General features: G+C 36.6%; 1 protein-coding gene across 25 annotated transcripts in view; it reads right to left on the bottom strand.

The window, feature by feature from the left end:
* szt2 (SZT2 subunit of KICSTOR complex) overlaps window positions 1-26,845 on the bottom strand; it is a 174,630-nt gene that overhangs the window by 90,079 nt on the left and 57,706 nt on the right. For all 25 annotated transcript variants that reach the window (XR_015492872.1, XR_015492873.1, XR_015492874.1 and 22 more), the window contains 16 exon segments: window positions 26,482-26,560; window positions 24,693-24,995; window positions 23,044-23,182; window positions 21,294-21,407; window positions 21,147-21,216; window positions 18,965-19,150; window positions 18,656-18,847; window positions 16,806-17,049; window positions 14,796-14,870; window positions 14,568-14,706; window positions 10,781-10,892; window positions 9,970-10,090; window positions 7,909-8,061; window positions 5,894-5,996; window positions 1,810-1,924; window positions 1,374-1,461 (listed from right to left, as the gene is read on the bottom strand). Coding sequence is in view for 22 of the 25 variants with exons in the window: in XM_087256034.1 (XP_087112160.1) it covers window positions 1,374-1,461; window positions 1,810-1,924; window positions 5,894-5,996; window positions 7,909-8,061; window positions 9,970-10,090; window positions 10,781-10,892; window positions 14,568-14,706; window positions 14,796-14,870; window positions 16,806-17,049; window positions 18,656-18,847; window positions 18,965-19,150; window positions 21,147-21,216; window positions 21,294-21,407; window positions 23,044-23,182; window positions 24,693-24,995; window positions 26,482-26,560 (2,233 nt within the window). In the remaining 3 variants the exon portion in view is untranslated.

Raw genomic sequence — 26,845 nt, 5'->3', positions numbered from 1 at the left:
TTTGGGCACGCGCGAGTTTCAGAGTCAAAATACACATACACATACACATACACATACACACACACACACACACACACACACACACACACACACACACACACACACACACACACACACACACACACACACACACACACACACACACACACACACACACACACACACACACACACACACACACACACACACACACACACACAGGAAAAAAGTGACTGTGTTTACATGGACATCTGTAGTCGAATTATTTGCCAAATTATTAAATGGTGGACTTTAACTGCAGTTTGGCTCTTTCAATCAGGGAATTCATTCATGTCCCTCGCGACAAACGAGATATTTGATTCGAGGAACTGCTCTAAGTGTGTATTTTTCATGCAATGTTTGATACCGCACGGCGAATGAGAGAAAAAAAACTCAACATTTCCCGGAAACTTAGATGCACACGGCAGGTAGCGTCAGAAAGCCGCATGTGTTATTCCGGTCACTAAATGCGGTGAAAATCCTACACGAGGTTAAAGTTTGGTTGTGGTGCTAACATGTTTACACTCGGTGCAATAGTTTGTTCGATACGAACAAACTGAATAAACAAAGAGCACTGGTCGCTCACTTACCAAATCTGTAGAGACAGAACAATCACCAGCAACTAGAGCCGCGTCTTTATTAAGAGGAGACTACAAGCGAATCCGGATCTCAGCATTTGCAGATGAGAACAGCTCTCAGGTAAACAATAATCCTCCTTAGACACGTAAGCTATTGTTGTCGAGCTTCGCGTACACTGTTAATCCACACGTGAGTCTAAGCTCTCACTGAGAGAAAACGAAAACGAAACTTCACTGCAGCAAACTATAAAAGCAACACTTCACGCTTGTTTTGCCAATACAACGTGGCGTCTCTGTCGTCTAAACACTGTGACAGTAATGAATATTAATGAAGTTGCACAATAGAGCGCGCTGATTGGTTTGAACCAAGCTTTACTCATGCATTAATGCAGCACACTGTAAGACGTAATAAGACTCACTCTGGCACAGACGTCCAGTCTGGACGCTGGAATACAGGCTATTATCTCATGTCCGTGACGCAGCTTCTAAAATTCGTTTCAAACAGGAAGTGCGAATTTGCTTGAAATAACGCAAAAACAACCAATTTACACTTTTTAGTGAAATATAGGTGTCCTAATAGTGTTTTTAGCAGTGTGGGACACATATACGACTGTCAACAGCTCAAAAAATTCGTTTTGGTGTTTCGTGACCCTTTAAAGAAAAGTATGGCGTGTGATTTGAAGGATTCGTTGATTCCCTTCAAACCCAACACACTTCATTCATCTTCTCTATCATCCTTAGACTCTAAAGTGAGAAACATCCATCAGACTCTCTTACCTGCAGTTCCTACACCATGAACTAGCAGCAGAATGTGTTTGTCCACCAGTCCAACTGGCCTCGAGCCTTCCAGAGACGAGCGCGATCCCTGCCAACACAAGATGCATGATCACACATATCTCATGAAGGCGAGTTATATGGGTTGTTGCAGGGGGTGGATCTAGACAATTTTTGATAGGGTGGCATGAAACTTATGAGGGGTGGCAACACCGAATCAAGCCTCTTTACATGACTTTGGTGGATTCAATGAATGCTATACATGTTTAGCAGTGGCTAGCTGCTAAGAAACACTAAGAAGACTTGAACACAAGGACAGGTCAGTGCTTCAATAAGGCCAGGTAAATCCTTCACTTTAGATGGGGATTGGAGCCCTAATGGCTGCTGAGGGCTCTGGTTTCCGAAAGCGTAATGAGAAGTGACAGTATGTGAATGTTACCGTGAGGTCCTCTGAGCCTAGCGGCTCCTGGCTGCGAGCCAGACCGACAGAGCGCGACATGTGCACGTTTCCATCCAAATCACTGTACTTCCCTGCCTGAGACGTCTCGGAGAGCCTGTGGAGACGGATAGATGAGGTCAAGACTTCCAATTGCATTCTAGCCATCATTTACAGTACTGGTGGATTACAGTAAAAGTGGGAAAGCAGACGGAGCCGCTAAATGTGTGTAGCGGCAGAAAGACATCTGATTTGAGCTATTTTTGAGATAAATGATTTCAACATGTTGCTCAAAGCCATGTGATACATACTGTGCAAGTTATTTTGTGTACACTAGCAATCAATAAGGCATATTCATGTTGTGTATACATAGGAATTGTAATGTTACTGAATACCGAGTGCATTTTTTTCATTCATTTTTCCAATAGGGATTTTAAAAATGTTTTTTTAGGGCATTTCAGCTCAAAATACACCATAAATAATGTTTTGGAACTTTCTGAACTGACCCTTTTAGGCTTTGAGACAAATTGTGCTTTTTCGGTGACTGTTTACATGAGATTGTGCTTCTCTCAAAAGAGGGTGGAGCTACAAATGCCTGTGTGTCAGCATAGTGGCAGATTCAAAAACAAGACTAACGTATAAGGGACAGATGGTCACTAGTGAGCGGGGCTTTCCCCCTCTGATAACACGTGCAAAGGGAGAATGTCAATCAAAGGGATTTAGGAGACTGTTTTAATCAAGTAGAATTATAAAAAATAGAATGAATACATTACTACCATTAGAAGCTGGTTATATTCACAGATTGTTGCCCCACAACTGTGCTTAAACCCCTTATTAATATTAAATAACATTTTTGCATAATAGGTCCCTTTTAAAGAAAAAACAGAAATAGAAATGTTTAAATAAAAAAGAAAACTGATAATCACATAAATCACATTACAAACTTGTTGAAATTTTAGACATGCATATTAAAATCCAGACAAAAAGACAAATATTTTATGAACTTCAAATTTAAGTTCATTTGTTCATAAAATACATTTAAAAACAGTCACAAGACTGACCAAAGTGCTGTACACAAGTCAAGACTGAATAAATTAAAATATTAGGCAGTAGAAAGGACTATTAAAAAAATAATAATAAAAAGCCATGCAAAATAGGTCCGTTTTTATGAATGATTTAAAAATAGTTCAAGAGTTCACACTTAGCTCACGATTTATACATAGCTTGTTTGGGGTGCTGTCCAGGGAGAGAGCCCTGAGCTCAAGGGATCCTCGAGCCCAGGGCTCCCCCTTTTCGCAGCGCAAGGGGAGACTGAGCTAAGGTCGATCTCAAACTCCCCCGCTGCTGAGGCCAAGGCAAACTTGCTAAGAGTAAGACATTAGAAAAAAAGATTTAGTCTTATTTATCTATAATATAGAGCATATTTGGAATTGGAGAAAACCGGGGAACCCGGAGGGAACCCACGCGGACACGGGGAGAACATGCAAACTCCGCACAGAAATACCAGATGGCCCAGCGAGGACCCAACGACATTGGTATTCTTGCTGTAAGGCAACAGTGCTAGTCACTGGGCCACCGTGCCGCACATTCTGGATAGAGGTGGAAGAAGGGGAGGAGGGGGGTTTCATCCAGACAAAGATAGTTGTAGAAAGGAAATAAGGATATATAAAGTGAGTTGGGATCCTTTGATTGGAGGATCATGATTAGATAATGTGGTCCAGCTGGGTCAATCACGAGCACATGCTTCTCTCGAAATTAGTTTAAAATTAAACTTCACTCAGTGATGGAGCCATTCTGATTTCAAGGGCAACTGTTCCATAACCGAGAACCCGCCACAGAGAAAGCTCTGTCCCCTCTACGCTTCAGTCTGGACGGTAGAACTAAAAGAAAATTTTGAGCACTTGATCTAAGAGATCTTACAGGTGTGTAAAAATGCAACACCTCAGAGAGGTTTGGGCCAGATTTTTAAGGTATTTAAATACCAGTAAAAACAGATTAAAATCAATTCTGAATTGGATGGGCAGCCAATGGAGGGCCATTAGAAGTGTGGTGATGTGGTCAAGTTTTCTGCTATTACAAATAAATCTAACAGCAGCATCTTGGACCAACTGAAGGTGAGAATTGGTGATTTTGAAATGCCAAGTGCATTGCAGAAGTAAAACCGTGACGTTATAAAAGCATGGAAAGCCATCTCTAGTGTGGTGGGATTAATAAAAATAAAAAAATAAAAAAATCTTAAATGCTTTTAAAAAAAAAGAGCAATAAATCACACTGAGAATTATAGTTGAGAATGAGAAATGCATATAATAGGGATATAAAGACAACTATCAAATTAAAAAGTTGTTGGATACATCTATAGAACATATAACTTGTGTATGTTAGATTATGCAAATGAGTATATACAGAGCACAGGGAGACATTACATCATCACCTTTACTTTATGAGAGTGGGTGGGGCTAAAGATATCTGCGACTCTGATTGGTGGAATTTTGCACACTGGAGTTTTCCATCACAAGTTCTGCTATTAAACAATTTTTTTTTTTTTAAATAAGTATAATTAATGTGAAGAAATGAGCATATACAACCGATTAGCAACCTCAGAGCTCACAACAGGCCTGTCTTTAATCGTTTATCAGTTTTTGCTAATTATCAGTTTCCCTATGGAGGAAATAAATTGAGTTTTTATTTCCAGAACCCAACTGTTTTCTCTGAATGCTCATTTAATCAGGCATGTAAAGGCATTAAATGTCCCATCGACAGTTATTCGAGAGCACATATTTTAATTAAAGAAGCTAAATTATGGTCAAGATGCTTGAAAAGGTATTTGTCTACGATATAAGCTACTAACTAAAGGCATTTAATAATATTGAGGTTATTTAAAATGACAATGCATTTGGATGTCAGGGCTGAATTGATTTAACACAAAATTCAGGATTGCAATTAGAGTGATAACAAATCAAACACACAGAAGACAGATATTAGTAAGCTAACGTTAATTGCACATTCACACAGGAAGTCAGAGTCAATGCTTCCCATTCACTTTATATGGGTGATGTCTAGCATTGCTGAACTTAATTGTGGGTCTGTCGGCGGGGCTTCAGCGGCATTGCTTGCTGCAGGAGATGGGACTTTCTCAACCTTTCAAGCACCAATGGAAGCGTCAGCCAATCAGATCGCTGTATGCAAATACGCCAGCTCAGACAGTATCCGATTGCTGACAGATTTCATTGGCTGATGCTGCTGTGACGATCGCTTCAGCCCCAACTTCAGACACGCCCTCTGTCAAGCGTTGACGCTGAAGCCCCGTGTGAATCGGGCACAAGAGTTAGCAAACACTGTCGTTTTTCATTCAATCATTCATTTTCTTGTCGGCTTAGTCCCTTTATTAAATCGGGGTCGCCACAGTGGAATGAACTGCTAACTTATCCAGCAAGTTTTTATGCAGCGGATGCTCTTCCAGCTGCAACCCATCTCTGGGAAACATCCACACACATTCACACACACACTCATACACTACAGACAATTTAGCCTACCCAATTCACCTGTACCGCATGTCTTTGAACTGTGGGGGAAACCGGAGCACCCGGAGGCAGGGAGACACGAAGGGAGAACATACAAACTCCATACAGAAACGCCAACTAAGGCGAGGTTCGAACCAGCGACCTTCTTGCTGTGAGGCGACAGCACTACCTACTGCGCCACCGCCTCGCCCACTGTCGTTTTTATAAATTTATATTTTTACAAAGCAAGGATGCAATAATTTCATTTAAAGTGATGTGTTAAATTAATTGCGTTAAATATGAGTTTATTTGAGTTAAGCAAAATTAAAAGTAAAGCCAAATCCATGAAAAAAATTATATATACACAATACTAGTATGCATTCTTTTTTAAAAACAGAAATAGCTCAATAAAATGCACTTAAACTTAAACTTTAAGTTAATTTCACGCATTCCATGGAAATCAAACTTCTGAGCTCGGTATTGGAAGCAGTGTGCTCTCTTGTTTTATTAGTGATATCAGCATCATCCACTGAAAAACTACTACTAGTCAATTATTAATCTGCAGATATTGAGAAGCAGTGACTCACCGGAGGTAGAACACAGATTTAGTGGTGCGCTCCTGATAGACAAACATGTTTTTGCGGTTCACCACACAGAAAGCGTTGAGAACGGAGTGCAGAGCCTGCATAGCTGGAAGAATCAGAGAGACAAAACATCTAAATTTTGCATAAAAGATCATAAACGAGCAATGTGTGCATGAACGGTTGAATATTTGATTTGCAATGATTGTTAAAGGTTCACAAAACCCTCGAGTACTTTTTTTGAGATGTTAACAGAATTGTGTGTGTTGAGCATCAGTTAAGGCAATGTTGGCACCTGTCAGCTGTAATTGTGGGGTAAACTGGATAATTTTGAGCATTTTGTCAGCTAACTTCAGCTTCCGGGTTTAAAATGATTTTTGGGGATCAAAATCGGCGACGTAGCGCAAAACTGCAAGTGCAAAGATGATGCGTCGGTTTCTCATTATTATTCATAGCGGAGTTTTCTTATCCTATGAGAAGAGCCGGCTTCTTAATTATTCATGACTGTACGTGCTTTCTGAAGACAAGGCAGACCTGCCAGTGCCAAGCTGTGAGACACAAACCCACGGCACACAGTAAGTATTCAGCTGTTCATGAAGGGTTGTATGTGTTTGTTTCCATGATCCACCGGGTTTGTTGCATGTTTTTCCCCGCGATGCTATCAGGGCCGATACAGCAGAGATGTTTCTGTGGAGCAAGTATTTTTGTCAGGAGAGCAGTACGAGAATTGGAGAATGGTGGACGTTGTCTTTTATCAGGAGTTCATTCACATTTAGACACATCACCGTGCTGCTGTGTTTGCCTAAATCCTCCAGATTACCAACAGGGCTTATGGTTAAAATAGGCAGGGCAAGAGTCTGCATTCAGACCAGGGGATTGAGGGAGAAGTCCTCATTTAGTGTTTATATGAACATGCCTATCTTTAAAATTAAATAAATTGTGGTTATCTGTATATGAAATTACCAATAACAAATGTAGCAGGGCATTAATTTACTGTTTGTTTCTTTGCATTTAACTTTGTAAACTCTAAAATCACGCGTCTATTCACGGTTTGTGTCTCATTTTGTGAGCCGACTGACAACAGTCGTTTGCTCCCTCCTTCTCCCCTGCTGGCCACGCCCACTCTTGCCCTTTGCTCGCGGAGCTCCACGCCCATTATCATGCATCTTTTGAAAAAATTCTAAGGTAGACCTGAACCAAAAGTGGGGGGTGTCATGACCCTTTAAAAAAAGCACATTGATGGGCACAAATAGGATGAATCTATAATATATACTGAGAATGCAAAACAAAACTGGCAGCAACAACTATATGTGTCAGGTGGCGCTGTGAAGTGGACTGCATTGATTGCGGTGGTTTAATGTATAGATTGGCTGCTTCTTGGAATTGATGTAATAAACATGTATTTATAGGCGGCACGGTGGCTCAGTGGTTAGCACTGTTGCCTTACATCAGTGGTCATCAAACTTGTTCCTGGAGGGCCGGTGTCCTGCAGATTTTAGCTCCAACCCTAATCAAACACACCTGAACAAGCTAATCAAGCTCTTACTAGGTATACTAGAAACACCCAGGCAGGTGTGTTGAGGCAAGTTGGAGCTAAACCCTGCAGGGACACTGGCCCTCCAGGATCGAGATTGGTGACCCCTGCCTTACATCAAGAAGGTTGCTGGCTCGAGTCCCAGCTGGGTCAGTTGGCATTTCTGTGTGGAGTTTGCATGTTGACGTGGGTTTCCTCTGGGTGCTCCACAGTCCAAACACATGCGCTATACAGGAATTGGATGAACCAAATTGGCCGTAGTGTATGAGTGTGTGTGTGTGTGAATATGAGATTGTATGGATGATTTCCAGCATTGGGCTGCAGCTAGAAAGGCATCCGCTGCAACCCAAAACATATGCTGGAATAGTTGGCGGTTCATTCCACTGTGGTGGGCCCTAATAAATAAGGGACTAAGCCGAAGGAAAATAAATGAATGAATGAATGAAAGTGTCCAACAAAAGGTAAATAAGTCTCTAGAGTCACTCACCGCGGGACACACCCATGTTGGGCCCCATCTTGAGCCGCGGGTGGATGTAAATAACGGTGCTCCACACCACGTCACAGGCGAAGTAACCCGGTATGAAGTGCATGGTGGCGGCGAGGTAATCCCGCCGCTGATAGCTCTCGTCAGCATTATAGTCTGAGGAGGAAAAAAAAAGGTGCAATTATAAAGACGAGACATTCATCCTAACAATTTCAAAACAAAAGGGAGATTAGCAGGATTAGCTGAACTCCACGGGCCCGCAGAGCACCTCAAGTCGTACGATATAAATGAAGCATTTGAGCATTCATCTCTGTGGTCGAGCGGATCCAATTCATTTGCACAGTCTGAGGCAGAACAATAAGCCATATTAGGACATTAGCGCAGTAATTCATGCTAAACAGCGGTTATAAAATTGCAGTCAATGAGGCGAGTGTTCAGACTTACATTACCAGCACCCTTCAATTGACCTTCCCCGCAGGCTTCGTCCTGAAGAAGTGTTTGTTTACGTTTGTGTGAAACGTGCTGCATTGTAAAGCTGCAGCATCAGGCATTATTAACTCTGTATTGAATATTAACGCAGCCATACCAACAGATTATATTCAATACACATAACGCATTGAAGGTGTGTGGAAAATTCTCTTCAGAAAATTCTCAGTCAGTGAATGTGATGAAGATCTGTTTTTAAGGGATGCCCTTCCGCCTGCAAACCAACACTGGAAAACACCCATACACACTCTTTCACACACATACACTACTGCCAATTTAGCTTTTTCAATTCCCCTATACCACATGTGTTTGGACTGTGGGAGAAACCGGAGCACCCGGAGGAAACCCACACCAACATGGGGAGAACATGCAAACTCCACACAGAAATGCCAACTGGCCCAGCCGCGGCTCGAACTATCGACCTTCTTGGTGTAAGGCAATTGTGCTTCCCACTGCGCCACCATTATATTTATTATATATATATAGATACATATGCACACATGCATGCATATATTTAAGAAAATCTTACTAATATTTAGCATTAAAATATATATGAATATGGCACAAATTATATTAAAAATTAAAAACTATAAAAAGGTCTATGTAAATTTTAAACTATGAAACTAAATTGTTTTATATACATTTCTATTATATATATATATATATATATATATATATATATATATATATATATATATATATATATATATATATATATATATATTATATATATATATATATATATATATATATATATATATATATATATATATATATATATATATATATATATATATATAATACACGCATATATTATGTCATAACAACCTTTTATTTTGTATGCAATTGATCATGATGATTCTTTGCCTAGCACTAATTATTATTATTATTATTATTATTATTATTATTATTATTATTATTCAGTCATTTTCTTTTCGGCTTAGTCCCTTTATTAATCAGGGGTCGCCACAGCGGAATGAACCGCCAACTTATCCAGTATGTTTTATGAAGCGGATGCACATTAAGCCGCAACCCAACACTGGGAAACATCCATTCACACTCATACACTACGGCAAACTTGGCTTGCTCAATTCACCTATAGCGCATGTGTTTGGACTGTGGGGGAAACTGGAGCACCCGGAGGAAACCCACGCCAACATGGGGAGAACATGCAAACTCCACACAGAAATGCCTACTGACCCAGCCGAGGCTCGATTCAGCGACCTTCTTGTTGTGAGGACAATGTGCTACCCTTTGTGCCACCGTGACGCCCATTACTATTATTATTATTATTATTATTATTAGGTTAACTTATTTACGTGCATGTGTTTGGTTATTACCAGTTGAAGAACGAATCTATTATAGAATAACCAGTAAATGTAAATGCAGAGTGGATACAGCTGTGACTTTTGGTCTCTTTTGGTAATAAACGTTTTTATAAATAAAAAAACCTGAGAAAATCAGAGGTTTCTGCCAGTGCTTTGACACTGTGGCACAGCGTTGGTCTTGTGCTGTACAGCATTTATATAGCATGCAGAAAGTGCACAGTATATGTGTTCCAGTGTACAGTGTTAGTACCATCAGAGTGGGTCATCCGGGGCCGGTAGAGCGACTCATGTTTCCAGATGTCCTCCTCACTCTCCGCCACCAGGAGAGAGTGGCACACACGACTGTCATGCAGATCCTGCAGCAGGAGGCGCTGTAGAGCAGACAATCGTCAGCTCACAGTAAATAAGCAAGCATAATCAATGTTGGCATTTCTGACATAGATTTTAACACCTTAAGTTAAGATTGTTAAGCCTTTAAATGTCACTTTAAGCTAAACACTGGTATCCTGAACAACATCGAGTGAAATATTATTTACTGTCATCGTTTATTTATTTATTTGACATGGACATCACAATTACACTGGACATCCAAATGCATTTGTTTAAGTGTTTTAGCAAACTTGCTAATTCTCAACACCTGTCCACAGGAGACTTGAAAGAACTGACAAAATGGAAATATAATTAAAACATGTACACAACATTATAACCCTTTACATAAAATTACTGAAGCAAAAGCAAAGGCGACATGGCAAAGATAAAAGAAATCAGTTATTAGAAATTAAGCTATTATATTTAGAAATGTGCTGAAAAAGAATCTCTCCATTAAACAGAAATTAAGGAAAAATATAAAAGAATTCAAATCTACAAGGAGGGCTAATAATTCTTCAACTGTGTTACTATGAGCTATTAGATATGGCTGTGTCATTTACATGCACACACACAATCTCTCTCTCAAACGAGTCTCTCTTTGTCTTCCTGACTGATTGAAAAAGTAGAAAACCTGCATCTAAAGAGGGCCAGAATAATCTAAAAGTGGACCAGACTTGATGAATGATCTTTACCTGGTTGACTATTCGGCACATTTCTCCAATCCTGCGCACCACCAGCTGATGAAGGCGCAGGTATTCGGGGATCTCCTCCTCCTCTTCCTCCTCTTTCCCTCGATGCAAACTCCTGCAGAAACCACATCCGAACAGTGCTTTAGAAAAATGCTTAACTCAGTTTTGTTTGCATTTCTGGAGAAAAGAGGTGTTTCCATGGCGCAGAAGTGAAAACAATCCATTTATGATCACTATGCAGCCCCAGATAGCACAGACAGCTGTCATCTCTTACCTTATGCTGTGTGCTTCAGGGCCATTTCTCCTTTGTTTTTGAGGTGATGTGCATAAGTAATCCTTTTATATGTCTGACGTGTTCCAAACACAGTGAATTATGTTTGATCAAACAAAAGAATAGTGAAATATGAAAACAATGATCGCTCCCTGTGGCTTGTACAGCACCTCTCTTCAGTTGGAATACAATAACTTGTGCATAGATTATGGTAGAGACATTTTCATTTTTTCATATAACTACAAACATGTGCAGGAACCACCAGAATTAATTACAGCACGCTAGACCACACAGAACCTAAAGGGTACACTTTCAAATTTCAGTAAAAAAAAAAAAAAAAAATTATATATATATATATATATATATATATATATATATATATATATATATATATATATATATATATATATATATATATATATACATATATATATATATATATATATATATATATATATACATATATATATACATATATATATATATATATATATATATATATATATATATATATATATATATATATATATATATATATATATACATATATATATATATATATATATATATATATATATATATATATATATATATATATATATATATGCTCATATTATAAAGACATGGCGGGGAAAATGTAATTTAATATATATATATATATATATATATATATATATATATATATATATATATATATATATATATATATATATATATATATATGCTCATATTATATAGACATGGCGGGGAAAATGTAATTTAATATATATATATATATATATATATATATATATATATGCTCATATTATAAAGACATGGCGGGGAAAATGTAATTTAATATATATATGCTCATATTATAAAGACATGGCGGGGAAAATGTGATTTAATATATATATATATATGCTCATATTATAAAGACATGGCGGGGAAAATGTAATTTAATATATATATATGCTCATATTATAAAGATATGGCGGGGAAAATGTGATTTAATATATATATATATATATGCTCATATTATAAAGACATGGCGGGGAAAATGTAATTTAATATATATATGCTCATATTATAAAGATATGGCGGGGAAAATGTGATTTAATATATATATATATATATATGCTCATATTATAAAGACATGGCGGGGAAAATGTAATTTAATATATATATATATATATATATATATATGCTCATATTATAAAGACATGGCGGGGAAAATGTAATTTAATATATATATATATGCTCATATTATAAAGACATGGCAGGGAAAATGTAATTTAATATATATATATATATATATATATATATATATATATATATATATATATATATATATATATATATATATATATATATATATATATATATATGCTCATATTATAAAGACATGGCGGGGAAAATGTAATTTTATATATATATATTTACATCTCTGCATGTGGATTTGGGAAGCTTTTAAATTTGGGTAGGCAAAATCCAGGCGGAAATCCCCAAATAACAGCAGAGTTTTACTGGCTAATAGGGTATATGCCAAAGCATGCTAATAGGACTTTTAATTTGCCAGTAACATGGGTTAATCGTTTCCGGCGAACTGAATGCCATTGCAAAATCGGCGCGTTTAAGATCTGTTTTCTTTAAAAATCAGCGATCTCTACTGGCTGAGAGATATCCGATATAAAGTGGGACTCAGGTTGTACAAGAAGCACTGCATTAAATGACATTTCCCCGCCATGTCTTTATAATATGAGCATTTATTTTACCCCAGTATATTCAATGGAGCTTCTGCGCTTACCTGCCGATTCTGACAGGCACGTGCGAGTAAACGGCTTTTTGTCTTGTTATATGCTTGAGCAACTAAATGGATGCCAAAGTCTGTTTAACTGATTGTATTTGAATTACATTACAACATCGATGCTTTAAAAGGAACCATATAAAATAGAAAAAAATCACGATAACAGGTCACCGGAAGTGTATCAGCATGGGAAACACATTAGCTCGGCTAATTTCATTTTTTCATATAACTACAAACATGTGCAGGAACCACCAGAATTAATTACAGCACGCTAGACCACACAGAACCTGAAGGGTACACTTTTAAATTTCAGTAAAAAAAAAAAAAAAAAAATTTATATATATATATATGCTCATATTATAAAGACATGGCGGGGAAAATGTATTTTAATATATATATATATATATATATATATATATATATATATATATATATATATATATATATATATATATATATATATATATGCTCATATTATAAAGACATGGCGGGGAAAATGTAATTTATATATATATATATATATATATATATATATATATGCTCATATAATAAAGACATGGCGGGGAAAATGTAATTTATATATATATATATATATATATATATATATATATATATATATATATATATATATATATATATATATGCTCATATTATAAAGACATGGCGGGGAAAATGTAATTTTTATATATATATATATATATATATATATATATATATATATATATATATATATATATATATATATATATATATATATGCTCATATTATAAAGACATGGCAGGGAAAATGTAATTTATATATATATATATATATATATATATATATATATATATATATATATATATATATATATATATATATATATATATATATATATATATATATATATATATATATATATATATATATATGCTCATATTATAAAGACATGGCAGGGAAAATGTAATTTATATATATATATATATATATATATATATATATATATATATATATATATATATATATATATATATATATATATATATATTTACATCTCTGCATGTGGATTTGGGAAGCTTTTAAATTTGGGTAGGCAAAATCCAGGCAGAAATCCCCAAATAACAGCAGAGTTTAACTGGCTAATAGGGTATATGCCAAAGCATGCTAATAGGACTTTTAATTTGCCAGTAACATGGGTTAATCGATTCCGGCGAACTAAATGCCATTGCAAAATCGGCGCGTTTAAGGTCTGCTTTCTTTAAAAATCAGCGATCTCTACTGGCTGAGAGATATCCGATATAAAGTGGGACTCAGGTTGTACAAGAAGCACTGCATTAAATGACATTTCCCCGCCATGTCTTTATAATATGAGCATTTATTTTACCCCAGTATATTCAATGGAGCTTCTGCGCTTACCTGCCGATTCTGACAGGCACGTGCGAGTAAACGGCTTTTTGTCTTGTTATATGCTTGAGCAACTAAATGGATGCCAAAGTCTGTTTAACTGATTGTATTTGAATTACATTACAACATCGATGCTTTAAAAGGAACCATATAAAATAGAAAAAAATCATGATAACAGGTCACCGGAAGTGTATCAGCATGGGAAACGCATTAGCTCGGCATATTTGGGAAGCCAGGCAAAATCCAGGCGGAAATCCCAAAATAACAGCAGAGTTAAACTGATTAATAAAAAAAAAAGTTTTGTTTTAGTGCTTAAACATGATTCTGCCAGCCTGTGTGTGAGTGTGTACCTGGAGTGAGAGAAAACCTGCACCCGGTCCTGATGGATCCTGATGATGAGCCAGAAATCAGGCATGAGCGGCGTCTGCTTCTCCTGCTCGTTCATCGTGGGTCCTTCACACTCCGAGTCGCTGCTGCCACCGTCGTAACCTGAAAAACACACACATGCAGGAGGAGAGTTGATGCAGGAGGACAGATGAGTGCGTGAGCGAGTGTGCGCATAATCAGTGGAGTCTCACCCAGCATGTCTGAGTCCAGGCTGCCCTGACTGGACACCACACTCTGAACTCGACTGGGCCGCAGCTTCCCACTGCCTGCAGACAACAGCAAACACAGTTAGCAGTTCTATTCTAAAACTACATACCATAAAGCAATCAAAACTTAGTCAAACTAAATATACAATAATTCTTTATTAAATATATAGTTAAATAATATTTAATTAATTTAATATTTAAATATCCCTTATCATGGGTTTTTGAAAATGACCTTCCGTGTTGTGTGTAGCACAGCTCTAAGGGAAGTGAAATACAGTCCAAAGACATGCGGTACAGGTGAATTGGGTAGGCTAGATTGTCCGTAGTGTATGAGTGTGTGTGGATGTTTCCCAGTGTTGGTATGTGGCTGGAAGGGCATTCGCTGCGTAAAAACGTGCTGGATAAGTTGGCGGTTCATTCCACTGTGGCGACCCCGGATTAATAAATGGACTAAGCCGAAAAGAAAATGAATGAATGAATGATCATAAAGCTTTCACACTGCATGTAATAAAGTTGCTCAATAATTTGCCAATATTTACCCTCATCAGCAACAATAACAACAACAACAATTATAATAATAACAATAAATAATAAGCATGCAGCTATAATAAAGCGTAAATGAAAAATTAACATAATAAAAAAACTATAATTACAAAAGATTAGTAAACTAATTAAAATAAAACAATCACTAATTGTAACAAAATGCAATAAACAAACATACAAAAACAATTCTAATAATTATATGAATAACAGTAGTAAAAACTTCCAAATATAGTCATTAAATTTCCCAAATTAATAATTAATTATTTAAAAAGTCATACTAACATAATGTTTTTACTATAATATTTTGACGGTCCATTTGCAAAGCGCAAAACTTGTCAGAATGCATTTTACTAATATAAAAATGGGAAAATCCGCTTTGCGCCGTGGCGCATGTTCTAAAAGGGTTGAGTTTATTTTCTTAATGAGTTATAGGTGTGTTTTGAGAATAAACTCTCTCATCTCCCATTCCCTTCAAGAGCCAGATGCGTCGCACCATAAGCGCATTTGCTATTTACATGACGGAAAGTAAGTGAAAGTGGAAAAACTGAGCATTTCACTAGCAAGAAAACCGTTAAACAGAGCATCTGCAGCGCGAGAATGAGAGACAAGGCCTCATCATTATCGACTTTCACTTTAACTCTCGTGGATAGGGAAACTTGTACGCAAAGACATCAATTAGACTATAAATAATTAATTTCATTTTTTAAGCGCAAATATTTGCTTTAAAACTATTTCTAAACTCAGTTCTAATTTCCAGCAAACGAATAAATGAACAATAATAACAAAATGTGTTCAAAAACCTGAGTTATATCCTAAAACACATGCTGTGCCCCATATGGTCTAAAACCTGACATGTGGACAAATCTAAGCTTGTTTTTAATAAAACAAATATAAATATCGATATAATAAATAATACTGCTAATAATAATAATAACATCATACAAAAGCAAATTGAATGAACTAAAAAAGCCTCCCGAGATGAAGAAAGTATGAAGGCAGTGGTTTTTAAATTCATGTAGGCTAAAAATTAATATGTTTTGTAATATTTTAATCCTTTATATTTATATCCTATATCTATTCTTATTATATCCTATATATATCCTTAATATTTTCATTATTTTTCATATGTAAAGATATTTGCGTATTGCTCTACATCTTGTGTATATTAAGCAGTGTGTAAGCCAGGTGCACTTTGCGCCAGACAATAGACCGGCTTTGTTCTGGTCTAAAGAACAGACTATTATAGTTTCTCAAAATAGCAACGCGCCAAAACACGCCTGCTTTTTTAGACCAGAATGCCTATGGGTGCACATATGAGCGCAAATGCATTTGCTATTTAAACACCTCAACACCTCAAAACCACTCTTGCGCCGAGCGCCACATTGCGCCGGGTGTACAATAGGGCCCAATAACTTTTAAAGGAGGCTCATTTGGCAGTGACTGTTGTCTCACTGTGTGTGTTGGACTGCACAGACTCGGCCAGGCTGGCAGCAGAGGGTGTTTTTGGAGGAGTGGTGTGTTCAGTGCTGCTGGCCGTCTGCAGGTGAGCTGGAGGATCCTCCACATCGCTCTGCTTCACCAATCCACTGTCTGAGGTTTCAGAGAGAGACTCGCTGGCAGAGTCTGGAGCCGCCGCTCGTGTGTTTTCATCATCTCTGACCGCATGCTGAAGCTGCTGTGAGTCTCCACACGCACCCTGTGAGGAAAGCACAGATGTTCAGGAAAGAAACACACGTGTATGAGTATATTGGGTCTGTGAGACAGCAGTAAATCATGCACTACTATAACAACTCCACAAGGCACTAGAGCTGTCAATATCGCTGAATACCGACATTCTGGAATTCTTTCGAATTTGAATTAGGGAATAATTAATATTACAGAAAAAAAATGTGCACCTTTGGACCAAATATTCAAATTAATCATATTTTTTTTTTTATAGCACCTTTAAAATCTAATTTTTTAAAAGCACTTTACACTAAAAAGACACAATAATTACAGAAACTACAGTTGTCCAGAGGTTATGCAAAGTTACAAAGGGATAGTTCACTCTCTTTATTTGCTCTTTGCTTACTCCCTTTGTTAAAATGACCAAATTTACTCCTTTCGCTGGTTAAAAACCTGTTTGAATTTATGTATTCATTTTTTTTTTTATCAAAAGAAGATATTTTGAAATATATGGATATGTCAATAGTTACTGGTTACAGAATAATTAATAAATGAATGAATAATATGCATAGTGGAATAGTATAATACATATATATATATATATATATGTATATATATATATATATATATATATATATATATATATATATATATATATATATATATATATGATTAATTCAAATATCTGAATTCATAATAATTAAATAAAAAATGTATACTGATAAAATAAAAATATACTATTTTAAATAAATAATTATAATTATTCTATGAATAATTTTAACAATAACATAAATAAGGTATTAATAGCGCTAAAATCAAAGCAATATATTTTGAAAAATCCACCATTATCCCCCATAGTATTGTTTTCTCCTACTAAGAAAGTCAATTGTTACCAGTTTCCAGCATTCTTCAAAATATCTTCTTTTGTGTTCAATGAAAAAAGATTTGAAACCTCTTGAGTGTGAATAAACACATTTTGTCAATTCTCCTATTAATAATCACCTCCAGCTCCAGCTCTTTTGTACAACAATAGCAACAATAACATCACTAAAGTAAGAATGCCATTATAATCAAAGCAAAATCTTGTGAAAAATTATGAGATCCAGTAGCCATCGTCTCCCATAATATTTTATTTCCTAAAATGAAAGTCAATGGTTACCCGTTTCCAACATTCTTCAAAATATCTTCTTCTGTGTTCAACAGAAAAAAGTATCCCATGAAGGTTGGAAACCACTTGAGTGTGAATAAACATTGAGCGAATTCAAAGTTTTTTCAACTCTCATAGTAACAATCAAGGGCAGCACGGTGGCTTAGCGGTTAGCACTGTTGCCTCACAGCAAAAAGGTTGCTGGTTCGAGTCCCGGCTAGGCCAGTTAGCGTTTCTGTATGGAGTTTGCATGTTCTCTCCATCCAAACACATGCGCTATAAAATAAATAAATAAATGTGCTAAATTGGCAATAATGTGTGTGGATGTGTGAATGAGTGTGTATGGGTGTTTTCCAGTACTGGGTTGCAGCTGGAAGGGCATTCACTGCGTAAAACATATGCCGGAGTAGTTGGCGGTTCACCCCATTCTGGGAAACCCTGATAAGCCAGTGAATAAGTCGAAGGAAAATGAATGAATATTAATAATCACCTCCGGCTCCAGCTCTTTAGTGCAGATGTTTGCGGATGCCACTAGACTCTGCACTGTCCCGTGTTCAGCAGTGATGTTTATTTCTCTGGCCGTCTGGATCTTGTGCGTCTGCTGGCGACTCAGAGAGACGTAGTGGAAGTTGTGCTGCTCCGCGTTCAGCAGGTAACCGGCCAGCGATAACCTCTTGAACTCCTGCGGCGCGGAAGCACAGACGTGTTATTAAACAGCGGGGCAGAACATAATCTCTTTCCTGACCTTTCCCTGCGCGCTCTTATCAGCAATAATAGAGGTGACTGCGCGAGTTCAAACCTCTTGAAACTTTTCCAGCGATTGCTCGGGGCCGAAGACGAACTTCAGGGGGACGATCTCAAAGAGGCACTGCGGGCGTCCGCTGGAGCGCCGCACATGATCAGACACTTTCTGCAGCGTGGAGGAGCTGATGACTGAAGACAGACGTAGAGCAGACACCATCTCATCCTCCAGCAGCCAGCGGATCTGAACAGATGATTAGCACTACACTGTAAAAAAATGACTGTTTCTGTATTAAGTGATTCACAAGGGTTTATTAACGGTTGAGAATTGCATTATGGGATTTTAATCTCTGCTCTGTCTTATTTTGATGATGAAAATTTAACTCTGCAGTGACTTTAATTGGCATTTGAGTAGATTAAAAATGATATAATGTATAAGAAATAATATGTAGAGAAATTAATGCATAAAAATGCCAGAAAATGTACAGGCAGTTTACTTACAAGGTTTTTGTAGTGTAATATACAACACCAACCTAGACAATAGAGCACTGCACACCATTAAAAGTTTTCATGAGTTTTTTTTTTTTTACTTTTCAAGGTTAAAAGTTGTTGGAAGAAAGATCAGGGACGAGCCTGGACACCACTGCCTTAAATATAAATCAAACAAAGCTTGAAAAAAAATGAAAGAAAATAGAAAAAACAAAAAATTAGGGAATAATTAATATTACAGAAAAAAAATGTGCACCTTTGGACCAAATATTCAAATTAATCATAATATTTTTATAGCACCTTTAAAATCTAACTTTTTAAAAGCACTTTACACTAAAAAGACACAATAATAACAGAAAGTACAGTTGTCCAGAGGTTATGCAAAGTTACAAAGGGATAGTTCACTCTCTTTATTTGCTCTTTGCTTACTCCCTTTGTTAAAATGACCAAATTTACTCCTTTCGCTGGTTCCAAACCTGTTTGAATTTATGTATTCATTTATTTTTTATCAAAAGAAGATATTTTGAAATATATGGATATGTCAATAGTTACTGGTTACAGAATAATTAATAAATGAATGAATAATATGCATAGTGGAATAGTATAATACATATATATATATATATATATGATTAATTCAAATATCTGAATTCATAATAAAATGTATTTAGATATGAACAAAAATAAATATATTTAAATGTTAATAATAAAAATTACAACAAAAGACTGAAAATTTAACAATTTTAAATATTAATGTAGCAATGTACAATGAAAATTGTAAACGTACAATAATAATACAGAAGTAGTAAAGGTAACTAGAATATCATTTAATAATACTAAAATAACACTGGTCAGAGACAGATGCTAATCTAGAATAAAATTATTGTTAATTGAAAAGAACCATTAAAAAAAAAACAATAATTATAAAACATACAAATATGAAATAACAATATCAAAAAAAAAAAACTTAAACTTTAAAATGACCAACGTGACATTATATTTTTACTTAAATTATGAAATAAAAAAGAATAATAAAAACTCCAGAAAAAGAAATATGTTAACAATATCTATGAAAATAGGAAATCTAAAAATAAAAAAGTCACTTTCTTTTACTTTTCAAGGTTTAAAGTTGTTGGAAGAAAAATCAACATCCTATAATGCAATTCAAAATTATAAATAATTAAGAAAATCTCATTGTTCAGCAGCCAGCGGATGTGATGCAGAAAACAGATGATTAGCACTAGCTAGAATCAGAAGGGAATGTATGGTTGCCTTAAATTAGGGGTGTTTAAATTTAGTCCTGGAGGGCTGGCGTCCTGCAGATTTTAGTTATAACTTGCCTCATCACACCTGAAGGGATGTTTCTAGAAAGCCTAGTTAGAGCTTAATTAGCTAGCCCAGGTGTGTCTGACTGGAGTTGGAACTAAACTTTGCAGGACACGGGCCCAGCAGGGATGAGCTTAGACACCACTGCCTTAAATATAAAGCAAACAAAGCTTGAAAAAATGGAAGAAAATTGAAAAAACAAAAACTTATCAATAAAAACATTGTAGTACATAAATGATGCTAAAAACTTTTACTATTATTAGCATTATTGCTATTATTATTAATAATAAAATCTTGGCTACAGTCATAAAAACATTTGTCACTTGAATTGAACTGCTGATGACTAAAGAGACTAAGCCGAAGGAAAATGAATTAATGAATTTAATACTTGTGAAAATTGCTATAAAATCATTTTTCACACTGACCTCATCCATAGTGGCTAAAACAGCCATCTTGTGCGGTACAGGGAGTTTAGACAGTGGATCTCCAGACATACTGCAGAAGTAAAACAACACAGTGTCAGTGCTGAAGATGATGATTACCACTGATTTGCCTGTGATTGCCCTGCTCACCTGTCCTCACCGACCCGCAGACCGTCCAGATTCCCCATGAGCTCCTCATCAGAGCGATAAGATGAAGGCTGAGCAGGGGAACGATTCAACGACACGCTGCTCTCAGATGTGTTCCTGCAAAAACAGGACAATGATTTAAATGATGTAAAATAGCATGTCCCTAGAGTGAGTGTAGTGACAAAATACCACACAGATAATGTTTTATAACTCTCTGAAATGGCCCCTTTTAGGCTTTGAGCCAAATTGTGGTGTTTTGGTGACTGTCACTTTAAATTCAAATGAGATTGTGCTCTTTTCAAAAGGGGGCGGAGTTACAGAAGCATCAGCATAGTAGCAGGTTCAAAACAGCACTAATGTCCTATGCTAATGAGGGAGAGATGGTCACTAGTGGGCGGGGCTTTCCCCCTCTGATGACACCTACAAACGGAGAATGTCACAGTGTTTCTGCAGACTGTTTTAAGCAAGTGTGATTATAATAAATAGCATTAACACGTTTTTACCATTAGAAGCTGGCTATATTGACACATTGTTAACAAATAACTGTGTTTAAACCCCTTTTAAATGTGATTACTGTATAATAGGTCCCCTTTAATGTAACAAAAATAATTATTATTAGTGATTCATTGATTCAGACTTTGATTTCTAGGGTTTATTCTGTTTTTTGTTGATGTAAATGAACAGAGAGAAACGAAAAGCATCAGAAACAGCTAAGAAATAATGGAGGAGGTACGAGGACATGTTGAGAGCATAACAAATGTGATCAGAAACACAAAAATAAAACCCCGCCCCCTACTCAATATTCAAATTTATTTGGAAATTTCGGTGGCCGGGAAGTGCAAAACAACATTATAAAGTGTGTTACGCAAGAGCGTATTGGGTTGTTTCTGTGCTGCTGTGTGGGTGTGTCTCTCTTTTTCCCTCTCTCGTCCTGTCCCGTTCCTGTTTCCAGGTTACCCCGCCCTAATTGGACGTGCTGCGTGCGTGCGCTGTGGTTGGTGCTGGGAGAAGTCAGCATCTTTTGAAAAGGAACCGACGGAGTCAGATCGCTGGGGGGAGAGACGGAGAGTTTTTCTAAGAGTGTGGCGTTTGTGTGGAAAACGTATCATAGTGCTTCTGTTTGTTTATGAATTGTGAACATTAAGGTGTTCTCTCCCTTTTTCCTCTCCCCTCCAATTTTTTTGTGATTGTCAAGTACCGTTTGATAAAGCTGTGAGCTGAGCTCATTTTCTCCTGTTTTTTCGTTTAGTTAAGGAGTAAGGGTAGTGTTTGTAATTTATTTTCTTCATTTACTTTTGATTCAGTAGGTAAGTTATCTTCAGGGTGGAGTTAGTAAATGTTTTGTTTGTTATTTTGGCCTTGCTCAGCCCTGAAGCTTTTTGTTTGTGCTCATTTATTTGTTTATTGTAAATACAAACCTTTTCCACCTTCTCACAATAAAAGAACCTTAAAGGTCATTTAAAAATCAAACCTGCTACTGTTTATTTATTTTCCCTATAATTTTTATGTTCGACTTCAGCCCTAGACATTTTTGAGGTCGTAACAAGTGTGAAACGCTTTTACAAAGCTCGAGACAAATTAAAATTCTGAAAAACATTTTCACCTATCATCAGACACAATTACATAGGAAAAACTATTTTACCAAGACGCAAAACACTTTTACAAGTCCTGAAACAAATTTACAATTACAGATTCCTTACGGAAAGGGAATGTACTACACCGGAAGTGACCCGGAATAAGGAACTCCACATACCTGATGTGTCGAGCGTCAGGAGCCAAAACCTCGATCTCTAGAGGCAGAGTGAGAACATAGATATCCAGAGTGACCGACAGCTCATTCAGATCCACAGACTGAAGACTCTCTGCATTCTCCAGACAGGAGATGATCTCGCCTGCAAACACACAGAAGCAGTGCTCAACATTACATTATTCAGTGTCAAAACAGGGATTTTCACAGTCTACAAAAGTAAAAAAAACAAAACAAAATCACATCAAAACACAAGAGAAGGCTTTGGATGAGATGTGGAGGAAACTAGTCTTGCACACTGGTGGAGTTTGAGCACAGAAACCTGATAAAAGTCTGAAACACAACATCAGAACTGTGATTTTAGATGTAGTAAATGAACAATGTGGGCCACTTAAATAGATGCACCTTAATAAAATGGGACTGGTTGGTGATATTAGCGTCCTGTTTGTGGCACATTAGTATATGTGAGGGGGCAAACTTTTCAAGACGGGTGGTAACCATAGTGGTCATTTTGAAGTCGGCCATCTTGGATCCAACTTTTGTTTTTTTCAATAGTAAGAGGGTCATGTGACACATCAAACCTATTGGGAATTTCACAAGAAAAACAAGGGTGCGCTTGGTTTTAATGTAACTTTTTTCCTTTATGAGTTATTTACAAGTTTCTGACCACTTATAAAATGTGTTCAATGTGCTGCCCATTGTGTTAGACTGTCAATGCAACCCTCTTCTCCCACTCTTCACACACTGATAGCAACACCGCAGAAGGAATGCCAGCACAGGCTTCCAGTATCCGAAGTTTCAGGTGCTGCACATCTTGTATCTTCACACCATAGACAATTGCCTTCTGATGACCCCAAAGATAAAAGTCTAAAGGGGTCAGATCGGGAGACCTTGGGGGCCGTTCAACTGGCCCACAACGACCAATCCACTTTTCAGGAAACTGATCATCTAGGAATGCTCGGACCTGATAGCCATAATGAGGTGGTGCACCATCTTGCTGGAAAAACTCAGGGAATGTGCCAGCTTCAGTGCATAAAGAGGGAAACACATCATCATGGAGCAATTTCAAATATCCAGTGGCCTTGAGGTTTCCATTGATGAAGAATGGCCGCACTATCTTTGTTGTCTATGGTGTGAAGATACAAGATGTGCAGCACCTGAAACTACGGATACTGGAAGCCTGTGCTGGCATTTCTCCTGTGGTGTTGCTATCAGTGTGTGAAGAGTGGGAGAAGAGGGTTGCATTGACAGTCCAACACAATGGGCATTTTATAAGTGGTCAGAAACTTGTAAATAACTCATAAAGGAATAAAGTAACGTTAAAATCAAGCACACCATTGTTTTTCTTGTGAAAATCCCAAAAAGTTTGATGTGTCACATGACCCTCTTCCTATTTAAAAAAACTAAAGTTGGATCCAAGATGGCCGACTTCAAAATGGCCACCATGGTCACCACCCATCTTGAAAAGTTTGCCCCCTTACATATACTAATGTGCCACAAACAGGACCTTAATATCATCAACCATTCCCATTTTATTATGGTGTATCCATATAAATGGCCCACCCTGTACATTAAGAACAACTATATATTTACTGTGATCATTAAAGCTGCTTTTGTTGGTGTGACCCTGTTAAAGGATCGTGTTCTGTACTCACTCAGGCAGGTTGGCAGTGTCTGCGTGGGCATGGAGCCGTGGCTGCTCTTCATGTTGACGGAGCAGGTGAGATGAACAAACAGTGGTGGGAGCTCCGGCTGCGGACTCTCCACCTCCAGCAGAGAGTCTCCATCCAGAATACTGAAGGAGTCCTCATCCTGGTTCACCGTGTTGGAGTCTGACGGAGATTCACCTGCGGCTCCCTCTGCTTCTCCAGCATCCGCTTTAACGTTCCCACATTCCTGATACTCCACCTCCAGATCTGTATCGCTCTCTGTCACGATGCAGCAGCCGGACACGTTCTCTGCGCACACACACAGATTACATATACGTGACATGTTTTAAAGAGCTTCATGTTTAATAACAAGTATCGGTGGGCAGAGATTCATTTTTTAATCTAGATTAATCTCACTTTAATCTTGGTATTAATCTAGATTAAGATGGCTCATTTGAATTCTGCTGAAGGCATTCAGCATATGTGTGCTACCCAAATAATGACTAAAAGTAAGTCTTTGAGAACGGGTTTCTCAAGCCAGGTGGCGCATTAAACCAGGGGCTTATCTCCTGTTTCCAAAATGCATCAAAAACTGCCTTAGAAACTGTTCTACTATGATAATTGGTGATGAAAATAAATGATGGTCAATAAGATGTGCTTGTGTTTACCAACTGTTTTTCAGTTAAACATGAATGTTGAACTGTAGGCCTACATAAGCTCTAAACAGCATCATTTTTGATGACCTTAATCCGACTTAAGTTCTAACTGAACTAAACAGAAATGGAATTAAGACACGTGGAGTATGCAGATATTAGTAGCATTATTGAAGTAAACACCGCAATCAAACTGTTACCGTCATGACTCATGTAGGACTTTGCCATATTTTCTGACATGATCCACACGCAGCTGTCAGTAAAGGACCGCACACGCACACACACAAACACACACATCACATTATTTGCATTTTTGACTGTTTGACACCCTGTCATGTGTTGGAATATTCAATCAATTCCATGCGCAATCAAGAAAAAAGGTCGGGAGAGGTTTTTCTTCAATGTCAAAAATCGTAATGATTTATTGGATACAAATGAATAATCGATTCACAGAATTCTGTTATCCTCAATGCAATGCAAAAGTTACATTAAAGAGGAGCACAACCACTTTATTTTCCTGACTACAACTTATATAGGCAGCTATATCGTGCCGCAGGATGTCTATTCGCGCGTTTGCATAGACTTAACATGTAAAACACTGGCGCTTGACGCGCGTGCCGCGTCTGGTGTGAACGCAGCATTAGATCTGTTTCATCCCTGGCTGTTTTTAAATCTTTGTTAAAAACTTACCTCTTTGATTTGGCATTTTATCAGTGAAAATTACCTGTTTTAGCTATAATTATATATATGTGTATATATATATATATATATATATATATATATATATATATATATATATATATATATATATATATATATAAAAATATATATATATATATATATATATATATATATATATATATATATATATAAAATATATATATATATATATATATATATATATATATATATATATATATATATATATATATATATATATATATATATATATATTTTTTTTTTTTTTTTTTTTTTTTTTTTTTTTCTCCTCTGTTTTGATTTGTACTGTGCAGCACATTGGTCAATCTCTGGTTGCGTTAAATAGTGCTATATAAATAAAATAGACATTGACAAGATATGAAGATATTTGTGACATGTAATTGACTATATTTAGTGTATTAGAGGTGTAAGAGTGGTGTTACCATCTTCTGTGGCCAGTTCAGCTTCAGAAAGCTCACACTCGTCACTGGGCCTTCGTTCTTCTTCTTTGTCCGAGTCCTCCTGAAGACCAGTAAAGAGGCAGCAATTACTGTCTGAACAGTATATTATCAAAATATACTCATAATCAGCAAAATCGGCATTGAGACTATTTATTTACTTGTGTGAATATATACTTATTCCATGTTTATTATTATTTTGCGGAAACACTTTATTATTTAAACACATTATTAACATTCAAGCCCGTGCTTGTTAACATTAGTTAATGCACCATGAGTTAACATGAAATACAATGAACAACTGTATTTTCATTAACTAACGTTTACTAACATTAATAATTACTGTAGT

This window comes from Danio rerio, chromosome 6 (genome assembly GCF_052040795.2).
Source record: "Danio rerio strain M-AB ecotype USA chromosome 6, GRCz13ab, whole genome shotgun sequence".
NCBI lineage: Eukaryota > Metazoa > Chordata > Actinopteri > Cypriniformes > Danionidae > Danio > Danio rerio.
Note: the sequence above shows the minus strand (reverse complement) of the source record. Positions and strands in the feature narration are given on the sequence as shown.